The sequence below is a fragment of the Hyla sarda genome, chromosome 1 (assembly GCF_029499605.1).
Source record: "Hyla sarda isolate aHylSar1 chromosome 1, aHylSar1.hap1, whole genome shotgun sequence".
Lineage (NCBI taxonomy): Eukaryota > Metazoa > Chordata > Amphibia > Anura > Hylidae > Hyla > Hyla sarda.
This window is the reverse complement of record NC_079189.1, coordinates 157,308,016-157,331,213: the sequence shown is the minus strand read 5'-3', so window position 1 is coordinate 157,331,213 and position 23,198 is coordinate 157,308,016. Positions and strand designations below refer to the sequence as shown.

At 46.6% G+C, this 23,198-nt stretch overlaps 1 protein-coding gene across 3 annotated transcripts in view; it reads right to left on the bottom strand.

The window, feature by feature from the left end:
- SETD7 (SET domain containing 7, histone lysine methyltransferase) overlaps positions 1 to 23,198 on the bottom strand; it is a 79,800-nt gene that overhangs the window by 25,048 nt on the left and 31,554 nt on the right. The window contains exons 1-2 of one of the 3 annotated variants that reach the window (XM_056563053.1): positions 15,165 to 15,403; positions 7,926 to 8,055 (exon numbers count right to left, since the gene is read on the bottom strand). In XM_056563053.1, the coding sequence (XP_056419028.1) occupies positions 7,926 to 8,055; positions 15,165 to 15,204 (170 nt within the window). In that variant the 5' untranslated portion in view covers positions 15,205 to 15,403. Of the gene's footprint in view, positions 1 to 7,925; positions 8,056 to 14,614; positions 14,704 to 15,164; positions 15,404 to 23,198 lie in introns of those variants that run through there. The other 2 variants (XM_056563044.1, XM_056563062.1) reach the window with 2 other exon arrangements.

Genomic DNA, 23,198 nt, shown 5'->3' with positions numbered 1-23,198 from the left:
GGGATCCGATTGGTTGCTATGGGCAACTTTTCCTTTGCACATGTTTTGATAAATCTCCCCCTATGTTCTTTTTTTTGTAGGCCTCATTCCGTTTTTGGTAAACAGTAGAACGATGTGCTTTACCAAAAAGCTCTATCTTGGTCTGATCTGTCCACAAGATGTTTTCCCAGAAGGATTTTGGCTTACTCAAGTTCATTTTTGCAAAATGTAGTCTTGCTTTTTTATGTCTGTGTCAGCAGTGGCCTTAGCGTTTCATTTCATTTAAATGTTGACGGATAGTTTGCGCTGACACTGATGCTCCCTGAGCCTGCAAAACTTGTTTGGGGCTGCTTATCCACCATCTGGACTATCCTGTGTTGACACCATTCATCAATTTTTCTCTTCCGCTCAAGCCCAGGGAAATTAATATATTATAATTACCTGTTCCCGGGGTCCGCGCTACGTCTGGCTCCTGCGGCGTCCTGCGCTATTGCTGTGCGCTGCGCAATGACTAGTGACATCCTCAACGCGACATCACCGTCAGTGCGCACAGTGACAGCTCAGGATGCCGCCAGAGCCAGAAGTAGCGCGGACCCCGGGAACAGGTAATTATAACACCGGGGATGAGGGAGGCAATAGGGTAGCGGCGGTGGTTGGACTCAGGACCGGCAGGGGGAGAGAGGTGGGCGGTGGCGGTCTCTGGCCAGAGGATAGGCAGGGGGCAGCTGCAGTGGTGGTTAGACTCCAGGACAGGCAGGGGGAGAGAAGCAAGTGGCGGCGGTGGTCTCTGGCCCTGCAAAAGCCACTGCAGTTCATTGATTTAAAGCGGCCGCTTTTAATCATCGATCTGCAGCGGCTTCTGCGGGGCCAGGGGGGGGGGGGAATAGCCGATAACTTATACCGATATTCCGGTATAAGTTATCGGCTATCGGCCTGAAAGTTCACAGATTATCGGTATCGGCCCTAAAACAACAATATCGGTCGATCCCTAATATATATACATCTTATAAATCAATTGCTTTTAAGGGTGATCTGGTGATCTACAATGACAGAAAGCAAATACAATGAGAGAAAGTTTTCTGCGTCCACAAGAGGATAAGTCCCAATGTCACTCAGTGGGCTAAATCTGGGACTTTTCCCTGTGCAATCCATGACAATGATAAATATCTTAATTATTTTTGCAGAAATCAGGACAGACAAAAAGCTGTGTGTGAATGCAGAGGAGGAAGATTTGATAAAGAATATGCACCACATATCCTGACGTGTGAACTTTTTACTACAAAACCCAGATTATACTGCCGCACACTAGTCAGGTAGTGTGGGTTTGTAGTGCTGAAATTTCGCTAACAAGCACACTCTGTGCCTCAAAATGCCTTAGAATGCCTGATACTGTCTACAGTTATTAATAGATCTGATGGGGTGATTAAATCTAGCTTTCGCTGTTCTACAGTATTCTGCCTGTGGTGCCCACAACATGGGTATCACACTGTGCTCAGAGTGCCTAAGTGTGTAATATTATACTGTGGGAATAATCCACAAGCCTAAATAGACCAGGAGCGCCAACATATTTGTTGGTGCGCCATACATTATTATGCTAACAATGTATGTAGACAACATGGGGATATTGGTGTAAATTATGCTTCCAACAGTGCGGCACATCCCTGTACAAATCATTCTCTACATAGTATACTTATCCCTCACTAAGTAACTCACCAGCAGACTGGGGCAGTGTCATTACATGTGGCTTATAATTATTATTATTTTAAATTACCACAGAGATAACCTTTATTGGAAATATGAAAAGAGGAGAGTTTTAATCTATCATTTACCTCTTGTCCCTTGCCGCTGTTTTTCTTTGGTGACGTGTTAATGTGATGTTGCATATAGGGAATGATGGCTAAATGAATATCTTTAAAATGAGGTCATTATTGTTGATTCAGAATAAAAAAAAACTGATGCACTGCAACTATACAGAGCAGGCCTGAGTCTAGGGCCACTCAATGATTTTGGTTGCACATGCAGCATTAAAGGGGTATTCCAGGAATTTTTTGTTATTTGACTATGCTACAGGGGCTGTAAAGTTAGGGTAGTTCATAATATAGTGTCTGTACCTGTGTGTGACGGTTTTCTCACAATTCTTCTGTGATTTTCACCCCAATAGTTATTTATTTTTTCCAGCATACAAAATGACTGCTGTCTCGGATTTTTCCCAGCTTGCAATGTGGTCGAGACCTGACTCAGCTGATGACAGGGAGCCCGTCTGCTTCAATGGGTGGAGAGAGCAATCTGCAAGTAGTGCAACAGCTGGAGGCACCCTGATTGAAAACCACAGGTCTGCAGCTCATTTATGTTTCAATGGGTGGGGTGGCTGATGTGTGGGAAGGAGGAAAATGGTTTCATGGGATCTGTAGGCAAACAAGAAAACTGAAAACAGGAAATACAAGTTCACAAAAAGCTAGCCACAGTGTTATGGTGGACTCACAACATAGCCATTTAGCCCAAGACAAGCGCAGATCCTTCCTAAGCATGTCCATTACTGTCTGCCAGGTACGTACTAAAATCACCTTATGCTGGATAACCCCTTTAATGCAACCTTCATGCAACTTGATGAAAACTCCCATTGAAATGAATGCATCCAACATCAACTTTGGTGCAATCTGCAGCAGCATTACATTACTCAATGCTTTCTACAAAAGATTTCATAAGGACCAAGGTCACTGTTTAGCCCTTGTCTGGAGTACAATCAGAGGACAAGTCCTGGGGGAAAAAAGATTTTCACTCAAGGACTCTTTCTAATGGGAATGCAGTTCTTGTTGTGGAAAAAGTGCAGGGACTCAGTTCCCATGGGTTCCTGCTGAACTTGAGCCCTGAGTACAATGAATAAAGTATTTCCACACAACTTGTAAAGTAGCATTCTTAATAGCAACACTGACGATCTTGAACATGTCTTGTTGTTTGGGGAGGGGATATCCCTCCACATCCTTAATGTACATGTCAGAACACTAAGCTGTCTGTAAAAGGAGTGGTTTTCTCCTTCAGTGTTCTAGAACAGGAGTGCACAATAAACCCATTGTAAAAATGCCTGAAAATACAAGTATGATTAATTATTAAAGCTTTATAATAAGTCTCCTGAAATGTATGGCACCAGAATAATAATAACGAATGGAGCAATCAGTTTGTGTTAAGAACAGAGAAGCATAAATGTACAGTGTATGCTTACAATATGTGGGTTCCAAAAAACAGTAGTTGATCCTATTTCAGCAAAGTTCATGCTAGGTTGCATACACAGTCCTTCTGCTCAGCTCTAATGGATTGCTGAAATCTGCAGATTTAGGCGCCGACATCCTCTAGAACAGTCAATACCAAATACTTTCAGCCTGTTCAACTCGAAAAGCCAGTCTCGTAAAGTCGAGATTAAAATACAGTGGTCCCTCAACACACGATGGTAATCCATTCCAAATGGACCATAGTTTGTTGAAACCATCGTATGTTGAGGGATCTGTGCAATGTAAAGTATAGGACAGTGGTCTACAACCTGCGGACCTTCAGATGTTGCAAAACTACAACACCCAGCATGCCCGGACAGCCGTTGGCTGTCCGGGCATGCTGGGAGTTGTAGTTTTGCAACATCTGGAGGTCCGCAGGTTGAAGACCACTGGTATTGGAGGTTATGCTCACGTGTTACTCGCCGCTCCGGACCGTCACCGCTGCCCTGGATGTCGCCTTCCATCGCTGTCGCCGCGTCCCCAGGGTGTCCCGCCACTCCGGCAAGGCCTCTGCTTCCCCGGCATCCTCGCTCTCCATCGCCGCCATCACGTCGCTACGCACACTGCTCCTATTGGATGAAGGGACGGCGTGCGCAGCGACATGACGACAACGATGGAGAGCGCCGACGATACAGCTATCCGGCAGCGGTGACACCCTGGGGAAGAACGAGCCCTAAGCTGTGACAAGCCAGGACCAGAAGGCTCCAGAACAGCAGTTATGGAAGAGGAGTAGGGCTCATTTTTATGTTTAACATGCCCCAAGCCAAAAACAAAAAAAAATCATGACTACAGATAACCCATTTAAGACCTCATACAAGGGGGACACTTTATGGACTTATGGGTTTGCAATGCAGTATGTCCACTCCAGGGCCAGATTAAGGCTGCCTGGAAGACGGAGCACTTCATTATGATGGCCCCCCCCCCTGACAGTTCCCCCACATTAGGTGCAGTATAGTTCCCCGACATTAGGTTGTAGTTCCCCCAGATTAGGTGTGCAGTACAAGTCCCCGCACATTAGGTGTGCAGTACAAGTCCCCCACGTTTGGTGTGCAGTACAGTTCCCCCCCACGTTTGGTGTGCAGTACAGTTCTCCCCCCCCCCCCCCCAACGTTTGGTGTGCAGTACAGTTCCCCCCCCCCCAACATTAGGTGCAGTACAGTCTGTGCTGTATGCCTGTTTACTAGTTCCCCAACGTTAGGTGCAGTATAGTTCCCCCACATTAGGTGCAGTACAGTTCCCCCACAGACATATAACCTTCAGCCATATACAGTATATGGCTAGCGGCTGTATGCCTGTTTACTGCCCCACTCCAGCATTATGAACACCGCTTCTGGGTCACGATCTACTGCTATGGCCTATGGGCCTTAGCAGTAGGTCCAGGGACCGGAGGTGGGGTGGTCGGAACACTGAAGATGACGTGCGGCTGGTCACTTACCATGCGCGAGCGTTCTTCTCAGTGCTCCGCTCTGCTCTGTTACTATGGGCGCACGCACAGGACGTCAGTGACATCCCTGTCTGCGCTACCTCCCAGAGCCCCTGCGTTTTTAAAGTTAAAGCGGGGCTGCAGAGAGGTAACCGGGGCATCCTTGTGTCCCGGAAAGATTTTTCAGGACACAAGTATGTCCCTAATGTGACGGGGGCCCCCTGCAAGCACGGGGTCCGGAGCAGGTGCTCCATGAGCGCCAATGATGATCCGGCCCTGATCCACTTCAAATCTCTAGAGAAATTTGTTAATGTTGGAGCAGCAAAAAAAAAAAAAAAAAAGTAGGGAGCCAGAATGCCACCTAACATGACTTCATGTATTATATGATCAGTCATTAGAGTTCCCCTCATCTCTACCTGTGTCACAGTTATTAGGGTTCTCTGTAATTAGTGTTACCTTATCTCCTGTGTCACAGTCATTAGTGCTCTGTCATTTCCCCGTGTTACAGTCACTACTGTCCCCCATTTCCTCTTTTTTCAGTTATTACTGTCCCCTCATTTCTCCTGTGTATTAGTTATCACTGTCTCCTCATTTCCTGTGTGTCAGTTCTTACTTTTCCCTCATCTCCTCTGTGTTAATTATTTGTGTCCCCTCATCTCTCCCCCCTCCCCGTGTCAGTTATTAATGTCCCCTCATTTCCTCCTTGAGTCAGTAATTAATGTCCCCTCAGCACTGTCCTGAGTTTCAGTTATTAACGTCTCCTAATCTCCACAACCCCCCATTGGTCACAGTCATTTGTGCCTTATATTTTCTGTCTGACCACAGTGCTCTCTGCTGACACCTCTGTTCATGTCAGGAACTGTCCAGAGCAGGAGCTAATCTTCATAGCAAACTTATCCTGCTCTGGACAGTTCCTGACACAGACAGAGGTGTCAGCACAGAGCACTGTGGTCAGACAGAAAAGAAATTCAAAAAGAAAAGAATTCCTGTGGAGCATACAGCAGCTGGAAGGATTAGGATTTCTGGAAGGATTAGGATTTCTTAATAAAAGTAATTTACAAATCTGTTTAACTTTCTGGCACCAGCTGATTAAAAAAAATAGTTTTCCACTGGAGTACCCCTTCTTTGGCGTTCCAATGTACAACAACAGATGTCTTTGGTCGGCGATTCCATATGCTACAGCCAATCAACAGCCTTGCTGTGAGGCTCCATCACTGATGAGGCCACCGCTGCAACGGTCTGCTTACGCATGCTGCTCCTGTAATACCAAAGCGTTGACTGTAGAACAGGTGATCACCGCAGGAACGTAGGTGAAGGTAAGTAAAATAGTTTGCTTTATTGAAGGATAGAAACTCCACCACAAAATTCGTAGTCTCCGTGGCGACTGGGATTTGTCAAGCCTTGAGTTACAGTATAATACACAAGCCCTTTTCTGATGAATATTGAACTTGCTAAGCGCCAGATACCTCGGCAACTGTATCGCCCAGCATCAGCTGTGTCTCTCCGCAGCGATCAGTGCAACACAGGTGGGAGAGCAGCTCATGATTTACACTTTAAGGGAATGTTCACACTGTATAATTCTCACGGAATTCCGTGAGTGAAATTCCACACATTGAACGTTAGCATCTGTGTGAATGGATCTTCCACAAGACCCGTTCACACTGCGGAATTTCAGCCGCAGACAATTCCGCCGCTGAAATTGTTCAGCGCAAAGAAAGAACATGTTCATTCTTTGCGCGGTAGTCCGCGAGCGCTGCATAGCAGTCAATGGTGACGGCGCAGTGCCGTGCGGTCCTGCCGCCTGCCTGGCTGAATCTCCGCTAGCTGAATTCCGAGAGCGGAGATTCAGCTACTAATCTGTAGTGTGAACATACCCTAAGGGTGTGTACAGTATCCTGCACATATTTGACGGACAGGATTTGAAGCTGCAGATTTCAATGTAAACTAATTGACTGAACACCGCTTCAAATCTGCTGCTTCAAACCCTGTGCATCAAATATGCGTAGGATACTGTACATGTAAACTTTAAAATATAGCACATAGGAGTTATAGATCAGAAGTTATGTCTAAGTTGTGCTTTCTATTCCATTCAATGATTCCTGATGAATTGCAGGACACAAAGTATCTAAATATTAGAACTTCTAATTTCCCAAATGTTCCAGTGTAGGCTTATAATAAGCTACAATAGACTATGCCTTCACAGTGTTCACATTATAGAGGCATTCATTTGCACAAGGTCTGCTTTTCACCAAACTCAGCTGTGCAGGCAGCGATCCAGACAACTAGACAAGCAAATACTTCATGAGTTCCATGACTGTGGATGTTTTGTGTGCCAAGTGTGCAAGCACATTTCATTTTAATATCATTTTACATAGTATTATACATTATGGACACCATTATTTTGGTCAACTCAGTTTTTAAGCTAAACATCATGGCCAGAGCATAACTGCTGAAAACTAGACTAAATTGTTAGGTAGAGAAGATGTGGGAAGATCCCACCAGGACTAATCTTTTTGTCTGAATTAAATGTTCAGACTTTACACTGATATTAATTATATTAAAGAGGACCTGTGGTCATCCACAGGTTAGTGAGCTTCTTGCATCATTCGAAAGCTTAAAAGGGGTTATCCAGGAAAAAACTTTTTTTTTATATATCAACTGGCTCCAGAAAGTTAAACAGATTTGTAAATTACTTCTATTAAAAATTCTTAATCCTTTCAGTACTTATGAGCTTCTGAAATTAAGGTTGTTCTTTTCTGTCTAAGTGCTCTCTGATGACACGTGTCTCAGGAAATGCCCAGTTTAGAAGAGGTTTGCTATGGGGATTTGCTTCTAAACTGGGCGGTTCCTGAGACAGGTGTCATCAGAGAGCACTTAGACAGAAAAGAACAACCTTAACTTCAGAAGCTCATAAGTACTGAAAGGATTAAGATTTTTTAATAGAAGTAATTTACAAATCTGTTTAACTTTCTGGAGCCAGGTGATATATAAAAAAAGGTTTTTTTCCTGGATAACCCCTTTAAGCATTTCCCTAGAATTTGCATTGCACTTTTTGACTAAGTCTACTGCAGATTTACTGAACTAAAATCTTATGATAGTTAGTTGACAATACTTACACTAAAACAGAAACAATTCAGAGGACTAAAATATGACTAAAAGAAAATATTGTTTTAGTCAAAATGACTGACTAAAACTAAATCAAAATTTCCTGTCTACTATTGTGATATGTATGACTAATTCAAATACAACACAATTACCTTCCATCAAAGAAAAAGAATTTCCCACGACCATTTTTCTCCCCATGTACAAAGTGTCCCTCAAAACGGTCAGTGGAGCTGTAGGTGACAGTGCAGAATCCATGAGGCAGGCCATCGTCATCCAGGAGGCCTGTAACATACAGAAAAAAGCAATGCTTCAATGTGATCAAATACCGTAGTTGTTTTTTTCCTGCAAATTACGTACATGTAGGGGAAAAAATGGACATAGCTCCAATTCACTATTGTGCCCCTTAATTCTCAGAATTAGTGGGGGATGCAGGATTTGGACCTTCCTGGTCATAATTTTATGGCATATCAATATACCACGCCCCCTCCCATAGACTTGCATTGAGGGGGCGGGTTGTGACGGCACGAGGGGGCGGGGCCAAGACATCATGATCCTCTGGCCCCTGCATCACCAGTCATCAGGCATGGAGCGAAGCTTGCTCCATGCACCAAATGACGGGGGGGCTGCAGGAGAGATTGCAGGGGTTCCCAGTGGCGGGACCCCCAAAATCAGACATCTTATCCCCTATCCATTGGAGCGGAGTACCCCTTTAACTATGCCTATAAAATATAGTATGTAACATGTGGTGCCTGAAACTTTGGATGAATATCATTGGCAAAAAAAAAAAAAAAGAAGGGAAAAAAAAATAAAATGTCCAGCATGTTATATATACAGTGGTCCCTCAACATACGATGGCAATCCGTTCCACATGGACCATCGTTTGTTGAAACCATCCTATGTTGAGGGATCCGTGCAATGTAAAGTATAGGACAGTGGTCTACAACCTGCAGACCTCCAGATGTTGCAAAACTACAACACCCAGCATGCCCGGACAGCCAACGGCTGTCCGGGCATGCTTGGAGTTGTAGTTTTGCAACATCTGGAGGTCCGCAGGTTGAAGACCACTGGTATTGGAGGTTATACTCACGTGTCCCCGCCGCTCCGGACCGTCACCGCTGCCCTGGATACCGCCTTCCATCGCTGTCGCCGCATCCCCGGGGTGTCCCCGACGCTCAGACAAGAACTCTGCTTCCCCGGCATCCTCGCTCTCACGTCGCTACACACGCCGCTCCTATTGGATGACGGGACGGCTTGCGCAGCGACGCGATGACGACGATGGAGAGCGCCGACGATGCAGGGGATCCCGAAGAGGACGCGTCGGAGCCCCGAGGACAGGTAAGTGATCGTCAGCGGACCACATGGGGCACCGTAAACGGCTATCCGGTGGAAGCTGAAACAGTCTGCGCTGCCGGATAGCCGTTTATGCGATGGCCCCGACATACAAAAGCATTGTATGTTGATGTTGCCTTCAACATGGCCTCTGAGAGGCCATCGTATGTTGAAATGATCGTATGTCGGTGCCATCGTAGGTCGGGGGAGGGGGGGGGGGTCACTGCATTGGTAGATGTATGGCCATTATAGTGGCAGTTCTCGCTTTTAGTGGGAGCATCTTCATTTTGAAGAGGTCTGTGCTCCATCCTTTACATAAGGGCCTATTAAATGCACTATAGGAAATACATCAATACGTGTGCTGATCTGAGGTGCAAATTTATGTGCAGCAATGTGTAATTGGCCACAGCTCTTTTACGCACTAAAGTACTCTGGCCATGACCACGTGGGGAACCTCAAGCCAAGAAACACATTTTGCTTGCAGTATGCACACATCTGCTAGGTTATCATTCTACAGCAGGGTCCCAATTATCTTCAGCTAATATTTGAAGAGATAATGACAAAGTGAAGGAAGTGTTACAAGCAATACTGCATGTTTTAAGTTATACAAGCTGAACTAAACAAATTGGCACAATTCAGGCTTAGGACATGTCTTCAATATTGTTAATGACATTCTGTTGAACACATGGGGGCGCTATTTTGGCCTTGAGCATTCACCATGGTCATGCAATGTTGATGGGATTATCGAAATATTGCACAGCCATTGGTGAACGCATGGGGCGTAATTTCGGTCGCATTTCACTGGCATATGGGAACGTGGTCTTAAGCAAAACAATTGTTTATTGAAGTCTAAAAATAAACAATCTTTTCCACCATGTGACACAAACTGTTAAAGATGTTTTATCTATGAACAGTCTTTTTGGAAAGAATATTTTCAGACTGTTCCTAAAATAATTCCAGAAAAATAATTTGTCCTTTGCCCGGGATTAAATAATCATGTATGGTCAGCCATAACAACTGTAAGGGCCAATATGGACTATAATGTGTATGGCTGTGTCTGTGAAATAATATCAGTCATGAACTACTATCTAATGTGGATGGCCACCAAAAGTCTATAGCCCAAGTAGGTAAGAGCAAGGTGCTAATAACACCAAGGTTGCAGGTGGGAACGCTATAGTCCAACACACTCTATCCCCTCTAGCAGTATTTTATAGTCTAAAGCCCTTTATCTCTCATCTAATCTCTCTAGTCCGTCTGCTGTCACAGCATAGTAGCAGATCCCTGTTGTCTACCGGTAAAGAAGATTATTGTGGCTGCAGTCTGTTTGGGTGAGAGGTAATTCACAGGTACTGGGGCATCACTAGAATACAGGAGCTTGTTTACTGGACTATATATATTTATTTCTGATAGTTTTCAGCAACCAAGTACATGCAAATGGTTTATTACAAACCACCAGATTGCAATTTACACATTTTAAAATCTGTAGCATTTCAGCATTGCAGGAGTACCGCAGCCTTAGACAACTTATCCCCTAACTAGGGGCTACTAAGTGTCTGATCATGGGGGGGGGGTGTCTGGATGCTGGGAGCCCCCGCAAACCACTGAATGTGGCTCCAGCTCTGCCGCGGTCCTTCCTATGCAGGAGGCATGTCAACCACAGTATGACACCACGAAGGATGGGAGAGGCGGAGATGCAGGTTTTGTGCATCCCCACCTCTGCCATAAAGCTGAATGGAGGGGGCGTGTCTGTCGACCTCTTAATAAGGTTGACGACACAAGCCTTAGCCGCGCAGAGCAGTGGCAGTTCCGAGTCCCCGTACGGGAGATCGTGGGGGGTCCCAGTGGTCGGACTCCCCACGATCACACACCTATCCTTTATCCTGCAGTTAGGGGATAAGTTGTCTAAGGCTGCAGTACTCCTTTAAAAGGAAATGTCCGGTACGGACTATTCCTATTCCATCATGCCCAGGCTGCATAAAAAAGAGAAGAAGAAAACTTTCACTCACCTTCCTACGTTCCCCAGGAGTTCCGCAACAGCTGATCGGTCGGCCGGGCTGTCTACTTCTTACTTCCTTTAGGCTGAAGCGTCGTGTGACGTCCCGGGCTATCACTGGTCGCAGCGATGTCCCACCTCGGCCGGTGATAGGCTGAGGCACTGTGTGACGTATCGGGCTAAGGGAAGTAGGTAGTAGACAGCCCGGCAGACCGGACATCTCCTTTAAGCCAGATTGACATGGCGTTATTGTGGTCAGCATTTTGCTAGACAAAAGTAGAGGTGGGTCCAGACATAGAAGAGGTGCAAAGATTTCCATTATAGCATTTCTCTCTGCAGATTTTACTCCAAGTTGTGGCTTACGAATACTGAGGTAGAATATAGCTGTATGCAAGTGGCGTTAGACTGGGTTCACACGGGGTGTTTTATTTTGGTCAGTATTTTTATCCAAACCTAGGAGTAGAGTAAACCCCCAAATAAGGTGCAAATATTATATAATAGCTTTTCTCTGTGTTTGTTGCATGCCTGGTTTTGGCTAAAAATCCCTGACCAAATTTTTATGCGTTTTATGAGGCGAACAGGCCATCAGTTTTTACAAAGGACAGGTACTGATCGGGCATAATAAAAAATGCGCTTTTGGTGAAGAATTACGATGACTCCGTTCACCTGAAATTCAGCAAATAAACTGTATAAACTTCTATGCTAGACAAATATTTACATATAAGTAGCAGTAGATAAGATTATCAACTTAGTGTAAACAACATCCCCCTCTATCATATGAGGTTTATTTACCCATGCCTAGATATTTATATTCCACACTGAATAATAAGGGAATAACGATCTTTAGATAATGTGTAACCTCTCCCTAAAACCACAGCAGATTTTCAATCTCAAAGACTTTTTACTGTAGATGGGACTGCGCTATTGGTGTAGGAATACACGGAATGGCTTTAAAAAAAAATCATGTCAGACAAGTGATTTGCTTTAAATTGTTTTTGTTTGCTACATTCTGAGATTTCAGAGCAATTTTTAAAAATAGCTTTCTTTTCCCCTCCAGAGAGTATGGTGTTAAAAGTATAATATTACAATATCACATTAAATGGGCACTGTCAGATAAAAAAAAAAAATGATATGTTGTAAAGCATGCAAAGCCAATAGGTTTTGCAATTGCTTTCATTAGAAAATTTTCTGTATTTCATACTAAAAAGGCCAGTCAAACAACTGCCCCCTGCCTGCCTGGACACATACTAGTCCTGCTGTGTCCATGTGTCATCACCTACGTCATGGACACACTTCCTTGATTGACAGCTGTGAGCACAGGGCTCACAGCTGGCAGAAAAATCCTCCCACTGTCAGCTTGTGTCCCGCTACTGTCAGTGAGGACAAGCTGGGAGTTGTAGTTTTGCTAATGCTAGGGGAGATGTGAGCAGACAGCATACTGAGGGAGGGGGCGGAGACCTGCACAGTGAGGCCACGCCCCCTCCCTTTGAGAGGAATTCAGACTAGTGAGCTAAATTAAAAGTGTAATAAAAAATAAATAAAAGGTGCTAGACACATAAAAATTAGATGTACATGGTCAGGATTAGGTACTGAGTGATATATTAAAAAAAAAAATTTTCGTTGGATCTGACGGGTACGCTTTAAATTGCTTATGTTGCTACTTTATTACTAGTGCACAGAAAGCAGCTGCACTTCATCTGTGACCCCTGATACAAATACACTACGGTCCTATGTTTTTTGTGTTGTCAGGACAGTTTTGGTCTGTTCTTGAAAACAGCCAGGGTGACATGATGCCGAATTATTATTTATTGACCGAACACAAAGTAGCAAGTGTAGGATGGGAATGAAGTCCTCACATCAGTACTTCCCATGTAGCTGTACAGCACACTAAAAGGGGGAAAAGAATTGGGAACATCCTAAATTAAATCTGTGAACGCAACTGTTGCATAATATTTAGGCTGGGGTTGTCCACACCGGTTCTGTGCTTAGTTGTACAGTGGTCCCTCAACATACGATGGTAATCCGTTCCAAATGAACCCTCGTTTGTTGAAACCATCGTATGTTGAGGGATCCGTGCAATAGAAAGTATAGGACAGGGGTCTCCAACCTGCGGACCTCCAGATGTTGCAAAACTACAACTCCCAGCATGCCTGGACAGCCAACGGCTTGAGAAATGATGTCCGGTTGCATCTGTTTTTTAAGAAAAAAAACGTATATGTTTTTAACTTTTCACTCCATTATGAATAAAGTTTCACTCGTTTGATTGAAATTCCAAGAAAAAAAAACTGTGCGAAGTCAAAAACCGTATGGTAAAAACTGGATGGAACCGTATGCACATACGGTTCTCATTGACTACCATGTTAAAAAAAAAAAAAAATAAATAAATAAATATATATATATATATATATATATATATATATATATATATATATACACACACGGTTTTTCACCTGGACTAAAAACTGTGGTAGGTCATGGTTTTCTGTCCGAAAAAAAAACGCATGGTTTGAAAAATGGAGACAACCGAGTACATTATGGTGCATACGGTTTTGAATGGGAAGTCTATGGGCACGGTTTTCTGTACGGTTGCATACGGTTTTGAATGGGAAGTCTATGGGCGCGGTTTTCTGTACGGTTGCATACGGTTTTGAATGGGAAGTCTATGGGCACGGTTTTCTGTACGGTTGCATACGGTTTTGAATGGGAAGTCTATGGGCGCGGTTTTCTGTACGGTTGCATACGGTTTTGAATGGGAAGTCTATGGGCACGGTTTTCTGTACGGGATGCATACTTTTTTTTATTTTTTATAAACGTATGTCGAAACCATATAGCAAAATCCTGGTGTGAACCCACCCTTAGAGATGAGCGAATTTACAGTGAATTCGATTCGTCACGAACTTCTCGGCTTGGCAGTTGATGGCTTATCCTGCATAAATTAGTTCAGCCTTCAGGTGCGCCGGTGGGCTGGAAAAGATGGATACAGTCCTAGGAAAGAGTCTCCTAGGACTGTATCCACCTTTTCCAGCCCACGGGAGCACCTGAAAGCTGAACTAATTTACACAGGATAAGTCATCAACTGCCGAGCCGAGAAGTTCGTGGCGAATCGAATTTACTGTAAATTCGCTCATCTCTACCCACCCTATATGGAGTAAACCAGTGTTTTCCAAGCAGGGTGCCTCCAGCTGTTGCAAAACTACAACTCCCAGCATGCTCGGACAGCCTTCGGCTGTCCGGGCATGCTGGGAGTTGTAGTTTTGCAACAGCTGGAGGCACCCTGCTTGGAAAACACTGGAGTAAACAATAGCCTCAACATCAGTAGGTGTATACATTGTTAATGACTCTAGGAACATATCAATGCTGGTCTAGTCAGTTCACTGGCCAAAAGAATTCGTGGTGGAGGGAGTTTTTATAATATTGGGAATATTGAGCACATGATGGGCACAATCATAACAAACCTTAGCACCTTACTAGTGAAAGTATAGAAGGATAATGCCATAGGCTGCCATTAGGTATCCCTGCCTGATGAAGGGCACATGCTGCAGCTCGCTGTAGAAGTATGCATTGCTAGGCCAGGAAGCCCCAAGATCTATGCTCTTCCAGCTAGTTATGGATCTATCTATGGCAGTGTTTCCCAACCAGGGCGCCTCCAGCTGTTGCAAAACAACAAGTCCCAGCATGCTGGGACTTGTAGTTTTGCAACAGCTGGAGGCACCCTGGTTGGGAAACAGTGATCTATGGCAAGTAAATGATGTGAACTTGCTGTCCCCCAGTGGCTGGATAGCATGCTCTGCCCCCCTTCCCTTTTTTGGGCTGGATCTGCAGCTGCTGTGAATAGATCCTTAGTGCTGGGGGCTCCTGTATACAGTGTAGTCAGGGCATTAGATAGAAAAGTCAGGACAACTTGCAATCCACTGCTGTTGTGTTACTTTCTACACGACATCCTCCTCCCCCACCCTCCAGCAAGGCTCTGCCTCTTCCTTTTTTTAGGGAGCCCCTATGTTAGCATGCACGGTATTGTTCACAGCCATGGCTCCACACTACAGGCTGCATCCAGACACAAAGCACCCACCTTCTACCGTCTCCTCCACGTTCTCATCATCGCTATCCATGGCTTCCTCTGCGACTGACAGAAAACAAGTTATTCAGCGTGCGTGTGACTCTCGGGCGCCCCCTCCCTCCGCTAGAAAGCGTGTGCCGAGGACGCCAGCGCCCCCTCTGGACACAGCGTGCAGCGCCCCCTCTGGACACAGCGTGCAGCGCCGCCCTTCTAGCAGAGCTCCTCTGCAGTGTGGTGTCTGCTCTCTCTGTCTTCTTCTCATAAGCGGCTGATGACATCACTCCGGCCGGGACTAGCTGTCTTTTCTCAGAATGGGGGGGAAGATTTATGGGAATGCACAGATACTGGAACAAGGAGTCATTTATATCTCCTCAAGACTTTTTATCTTTTAAGAACTACTTTATTTATTTCTTACAATGATGTCATCACCGTTTCTGGTACTACTGTGGTAGTTTTCTATGGTGGTAAGAGGGGCAACCACAATGGCACCCTTAGCATTAGGCTTTACTGGATCCACAGAACACTATACAGAGGACCGCCATAAATGTCCAGAAAAAGCACTATTACCAATTGACCCTAGGGTTGCCACCTTTCTTGCAAAAAAAAAAATACCGGCCTATGCTAGGAATAGGGGATAGGTTTCAGATTGTGGGGGGGGGTCCAACCGCTGGGCCCCCCCCCCCCCCCCCCCGATCTTCTGTACGGTGCCCTGGCTCGCTGGCCAGATAGTGCGTGTTGACCACCGAGCGAAGCGGTGGCTGACACGCCCCCTCAATACATCGCTATGGCAGAGCCGGAGATTGCCAAAGGCAGCACTCTGGCTATGTCATAGAGTTGTATTGAGGGGGCGTGTAAGCCGCCACTTTGTGCTGTCGTCAACACGCCCCCTTCCCACGGGCTGCCAGGGCCCCATACAGGAGATCGCGGGGGGTCCCCAGTGGTCGGAGCCCCCCGTAATCTGAAACTTATCCCCTATCCTTAGGATAGGGGATACGTTTTTTTTTTTTAGCATTGGATATATCGCCTTAAATGGGCACTGTCACCAACTTTATTTTTTGATATGTTGTACTTATGTACTACAACATATCTCTAATATACTTTTATTTTATTTTATTTTTTCATTAAAAAGGTTTAATTTACATTTAAAAACCGGACACTGAAAAAGGACTGATTTTGGAGTTAGGCTGCACTCGCTCCCTGCCTGTCAATCAGACAGGCGGGAGCAAGCGCATTGGCTCCCCGGCCACTCCTCCCGCACATCGCCGCCTCGTTGCTCTGCAGTAACTGCCGGACTCTGCAGTAACTGCAAGTGTAATGAGGGAACGGGGTATGTGGGGTGCGGGGGGGGGGGGAGGAGTGAACGGGCTAGTGCCGTAGCGGGGGGGGGGGGGGGGCTAGCAAAAAAAAAATAGGATGGTGGGAGCTACCCTTTAAAGGAAATCTGTCATCAGCAGGCTTGTAGCGCAGGTGATGCTGATTAAAACGCTATGTACCTTATTAAAAACCGAGCAGTGGATGTTTAGAAATCTTTATATTTACTTACCTGTCAATCACAGGCTTGGGGCTCAGTTACGTCAGCTGGACTCGGAAGCGGGACTCCGCCGGCCATTGATGTAAAGTTTCCTGTGATCTAAAGTTTTTACAAGTGCGCATGCGCGGGTTAACGCTAGCGTAAACTCGGAAACGGGACTCGGCCGGCCATTGATGTAAAAGTTTCCTGTGATCTAAAGTTTTTACAAGTGCCCATGCGCGGGTTAAGGCTAGCGTAAACCCGCGCATGCGCACTTGTAAAAACTTTAGATCACAGGAAACTTTACATCAATGGCCGGCCGAGTCCCGCTTCCGAGTCCAGCTGACGTAACTGAGCCCCAAGCCTGTGATTGACAGGTAAGTAAATATAAAGATTTCTAAGCATCCACTGCTCGGTTTTTAAAGGAAAACTCCGATGCTCCCAATTAGAAATAAAGTAATCCCTAAATGTAGCCTAGGCTTGTACCTGTTGATAGAGCCCACTATCGCGCTAATCAGTCCAGCAGTTCCTCCGCTATGCCCGTCCGAAGCTCCTGTCACTTCCGGGTTCAGTGCATAGGGATTGTAGTGTAAAAGACTACATCTCCCACAATGCCCTAGCATAATTTCCGGTCCGCTCCTGCCCTCCCCCTGCTTTTCCCCAGCTCGGCCCACTCCCCAAATTATAATAAATGCCCCCATTGGCCTCCCATCTCCATATCCCCACCCGTCCAAAATATGTCCTTCCTCACATGTGCCGAATATGAGCTTTACAATACACAGAATACATGCACACATTAGCAGTAATACAATCTAAGTCCGCCTGCTATGTGCCGTGTTTCCAGCGCCGACGCTACTGTATGGAGATAGGTAACTAAACTGTGCAATTCATTTTGTGAATTGGCGTAGTAGCCACGCTAGCGTAGATAGGGGCTTTCCTATTGGCCCAGGCAGAACACATGGCGGCTTTGTGACAAGGAGGAAAGATGGGCGTTTGCAGAGCTGACCAATTACAGCTTTGCAAACACTGAATACATGAATATTTATGAACGGGGGCGTAGCCGACTCTGGGCCTGGAGGCAGGGAAAAGCCGCAAAGATTCATGGGACTGATGAGTCATCGGGCTAAACATGGCGGACACGCGCTGTAGAAAGAAGGTCGAGCATCATCAAACCAGGGAGAACTACTCAGCTTCCGGTCGCCGGAAAAATGCAGAAAAGTCCATGATCACTTCAGAATTGTAAATGCAAGTACATGGGTAAGTTATATAACTTTACTAACTGGTTACTTGGTTACTTGGAAAGTATTGCATATTTAACACTTGACAATCCATAAGAGGAATGTGGACCCAGGGGACACTGACAGGGAATCCGCCACACAGGACATACAAGTGTACAGTGTACAATATAGACTGATATTTCTGGGTTCTTGCTCCTTGTCAGTACAGAGCATGGTGCTGGCTGGCTGTCTCCTCAAGGAAACACAATACCCTCACTATTGAGTATAAAATACGTCAAGTTTAATAGTTGTTAAATAAGCACTTTTTTTTTGCTGATATAGTGCAGCATAGGCTATTGCGGTCTTAGGGAATAATGTAGAGGTTCTTGTGTATGCATTGTGCTTACCTCTTTTAACTGATGTGACAGGCATAGGTTTGCATACTGTTTGAAATTCCGTCACAAATTATTTCGAAGGTTGTCTTCATTTCCCATGAATCTTCTGGCTTTGCAGAGAGAGGGTGTGGAGGTCACTGCACTGTACTGGTCATCTAATTACGCTACTGGAGCAAACCGTAAATTCACCTTATGTGCAGTTTTGATGCATTTATCTTTCAGGGTACGTACGTATTGTCACGATGCCGGCTGGCAGGTAGTGGATCCTCTGTGCCAGAGAGGGATTGGCGTGGACCGTGCTAGTGGACCGGTTCTAAGCCACTACTGGTTTTCACCAGAGCCCGCCGCAAAGCGGGATGGTCTTGCTGCGGCGGTAGTGACCAGGTCGTATCCACTAGCAACGGCTCACCTCTCTGGCTGCTGAAGATAGGCGCGGTACAAGGGAGTAGGCAAAGGCAAGGTCGGACGTAGCAGAAGGTCGGGGCAGGCAGCAAGGATCGTAGTCAGGGGCAACGGCAGAAGGTCTGGAAACACAGGCAAGGAACACACAAGGAACGCTTTCACTGGCACTAAGGCAACAAGATCCGGCAAGGGAGTGCAAGGGAAGTGAGGTAATATAGGGAAGTGCACAGGTGATTACCCTAATTGGAACCACTGCGCCAATCAGCGGCGCAGTGGCCCTTTAAATCGCAGAGACCCGGCGCGCGCGCGCCCTAGGGAGCGGGGCCGCGCGCGCCGGGACAGAACAGACGGGGAGCGAGTCAGGTAGGGGAGCCGGGGTGCGCATCGCGAGCGGGCGCTACCCGCATCGCGAATCGCATCCCGGCTGGCAGCGGGATCGCAGCGCCCCGGGTCAGAGGACGTGACCGGAGCGCTGCAGCGGAGAGAGAGAAGCGAGCGCTCCGGGGAGGAGCGGGGACCCGGAGCGCTCGGCGTAACAGTACCCCCCCCCTTGGGTCTCCCCCTCTTCTTAGAGCCTGAGAACCTGAGGAGCAGACTTTTGTCTAGGATGTTGTCCTCAGGTTCCCAGGATCTCTCTTCAGGACCACAACCCTCCCAGTCCACTAAAAAAAAATTTTTTCCTCTGACCTTTTTGGCAGCTAAGATTTCCTTGACCGAGAAGATGTCCGAGGAGCCGGAAACAGGAGTGGGAGGAACAGATTTGGGAGAAAAACGGTTGAGGATGAGTGGTTTGAGAAGAGAGACGTGAAAGGCATTAGGGATACGAAGAGAAGGAGGAAGAAGAAGTTTATAAGAGACAGGATTAATTTGACGCAAAATTTTGAAAGGACCAAGATAGCGTGGTCCCAACTTGTAGCTAGGGACACGGAAGCGGACATATTTAGCGGAGAGCCATACCTTGTCTCCAGGGGAAAAAACGGGAGGAGCTCTTCTTTTCTTATCCGCGAATCTCTTCATGCGTGAAGAAGCCTGTAAGAGAGAATTTTGGGTCTCTCTCCATATGATGGAAAGGTCACGAGAAATTTCATCCACAGCGGGCAGACCAGAGGGCAAGGGAGTAGGGAGGGGGGGAAGAGGGTGACGGCCGTACACCACGAAAAATGGGGATTTGGAGGAAGATTCAGAGACCCTGAAGTTATACGAGAATTCGGCCCATGGGAGAAGATCTGCCCAGTCATCCTGGCGGGAGGAAACAAAATGTCGCAAATAATCACCCAAGATCTGGTTAATTCTTTCTACTTGTCCATTGGACTGGGGATGATATGCAGAAGAAAAATTTAATTTAATCTTGAGTTGTTTACAGAGAGCCCTCCAGAATTTAGACACGAATTGGACGCCTCTATCCGAGACAATCTGCGTAGGCAACCCGTGAAGACGAAAAATGTGTACAAAAAATTGTTTAGCCAACTGAGGCGCAGAAGGAAGACCAGGAAGAGAGATGAAATGTGCCATTTTGGAGAATCGATCAACGACCACCCAAATAACAGTGTTGCCACGGGAAGGGGGTAAATCAGTAATAAAGTCCATACCAATCAGAGACCAAGGCTGTTCGGGGACAGGCAGAGGATGAAGAAACCCAGCGGGCTTCTGGCGAGGAGTCTTATCCCGGGCACAGATAGTGCAGGCTCGCACAAAGTCCACAACATCCGTCTCCAGAGTCGGCCACCAATAGAAGCGGGAGATGAGTTGCACAGATTTCTTGATACCCGGATGACCTGCGAGATGGGAGGAGTGACCCCACTTGAGGATTCCGAGGCGTTGGTGAGGAGAAACAAAGGTCTTTCCTGGAGGGGTCTGCCTGATGGAGGCAGGAGAAGTGGAGATCAGGCAGTCAGGTGAAATGATGTGTTGCGGAGAGAGTTCAACTTCTGAGGCATCCGAGGAACGAGAGAGAGCATCGGCCCTAATGTTCTTATCGGCAGGACGAAAGTGAATCTCAAAATTAAATCGGGCAAAGAACAGAGACCACCGGGCCTGGCGAGGATTCAGCCGTTGGGCAGACTGGAGGTAGGAGAGGTTCTTGTGGTCGGTGTAGATAATAACAGGAGAACTTGATCCCTCCAGCAGATGCCTCCATTCCTCAAGTGCTAATTTAATGGCTAGAAGCTCTCGATCCCCGATGGAGTAGTTCCTCTCCGCTGGAGAGAAGGTCCTAGAGAAAAAACCACAAGTGACAGCATGCCCGGAAGAATTTTTTTGTAGGAGAACAGCTCCAGCTCCCACAGAGGAGGCATCAACCTCCAATAGGAAGGGTTTGGAAGGGTCAGGTCTGGAGAGGACGGGAGCCGAAGAAAAGGCAGACTTGAGTCGTTTAAAGGCGTCTTCTGCTTGAGGAGGCCAGGACTTGGGATCAGCATTTTTTTTGGTTAAAGCCACGATAGGAGCCACAATGGTAGAAAAATGTGGAATAAATTGCCTGTAATAATTGGCGAACCCCAAAAAGCGTTGGATAGCACGGAGTCCGGAGGGGCGTGGCCAATCTAAGACGGCAGAGAGTTTGTCTGGATCCATCTGTAGTCCCCGGCCAGAGACCAAATATCCTAGAAAAGGAAGAGATTGGCATTCAAACAGACATTTCTCGATTTTGGCATAGAGTTGGTTGTCACGAAGTCTCTGAAGAACCATACGGACATGCTGGCGGTGTTCTTCTAGATTGGCAGAAAAAATTAGGATATCGTCCAGATATACAACAACACAGGAGTATAACAGATCACGAAAAATTTCATTGACAAAGTCTTGGAAGACGGCAGGGGCGTTGCACAGGCCAAAGGGCATGACCAGATACTCAAAGTGTCCATCCCTGGTGTTAAATGCCGTTTTCCACTCGTCCCCCTCTCTGATGCGGATGAGGTTATAGGCGCCTCTTAAGTCCAATTTAGTAAAGATGTGGGCACCTTGGAGGCGATCAAAGAGTTCAGAGATGAGGGGTAAGGGGTAGCGGTTCTTAACCGTGATTTTATTAAGACCGCGGTAGTCAATGCAAGGACGTAGGGAGCCATCTTTTTTGGACACAAAGAAAAATCCGGCTCCGGCAGGGGAGGAGGATTTACGGATAAAGCCCTTTTTTAGATTCTCCTGGACGTATTCGGACATGGCAAGAGTCTCTGGGGCAGAGAGAGGATAAATTCTGCCCCGGGGTGGGGTAGTACCCGGGAGGAGGTCGATAGGGCAATCATAAGGCCTGTGAGGAGGTAGAGTCTCAGCTTGTTTTTTGCAGAAAACATCCGCGAAGTCCATATAGGCCTTAGGGAGACCGGTTACTGGAGGAACCACAGAGTTACGGCAAGGGTTACTGGGAACCGGTTTTAGACAGTTCTTGGAACAAGAGGACCCCCAACTCTTGATCTCCCCAGTGGACCAATCCAGGGTTGGGGAATGAAGTTGAAGCCAGGGAAGTCCAAGGAGAATCTCCGAGGTGCAATTGGGGAGGACCAAAAGTTCAATCCTCTCATGATGAGATCCGATGCTCATAAGAAGGGGCTCCGTGCGGAAACGTATGGTACAGTCCAATCTTTCATTATTTACACAATTGATGTAGAGGGGTCTGGCGAGACTGGTCACCGGGATGTTGAACCTGTTGACGAGAGAGGCCAAAATAAAATTTCCTGCAGATCCAGAGTCCAAGAAGGCCACTGTAGAGAAGGAGAAGGCAGAGGCAGACATCCGCACAGGCACAGTAAGACGTGGAGAAGCAGAGTAGACATCAAGGACTGTCTCACCTTTGTGCGGAGTCAGCGTACGTCTTTCCAGGCGGGGAGGACGGATAGGACAATCCCTCAGGAAGTGTTCGGTACTAGCACAGTACAGGCAGAGGTTCTCCATACGGCGTCGTGTCCTCTCTTGAGGTGTCAGGCGAGACCGGTCGACCTGCATAGCCTCCACGGCGGGAGGCACAGGAACAGATTGCAGGGGACCAGAGGAGAGAGGAGCCGAGGAGACGAAACGCCTCGTGCGAACAGAGTCCATATCTCGGCGGAGTTCCTGACGCCTTTCAGAAAAACGCATGTCAATGCGAGTGGCTAGGTGAATAAGTTCATGTAGATTAGCAGGAATTTCTCGTGCGACCAGAACATCTTTAATGTTGCTGGATAGGCCTTTTTTGAAGGTCGCGCAGAGGGCCTCATTATTCCAGGACAATTCTGAAGCAAGTGTACGGAATTGTACGGCATACTCGCCAACGGAAGAATTACCCTGGACCAGGTTCAACAGGGCAGTCTCAGCAGAAGAGGCTCGGGCAGGTTCCTCAAAGACACTTCGGATTTCCGAGAAGAAGGAGTGTACAGAGGCAGTGACGGGGTCATTGCGGTCCCAGAGCGGTGTGGCCCATGACAGGGCTTTTCCGGACAGAAGACTGACTACGAAAGCCACCTTAGACCTTTCAGTGGGAAACAGGTCCGACATCATCTCCAGATGCAGGGAACATTGGGAAAGAAAGCCACGGCAAAACTTAGAGTCCCCATCA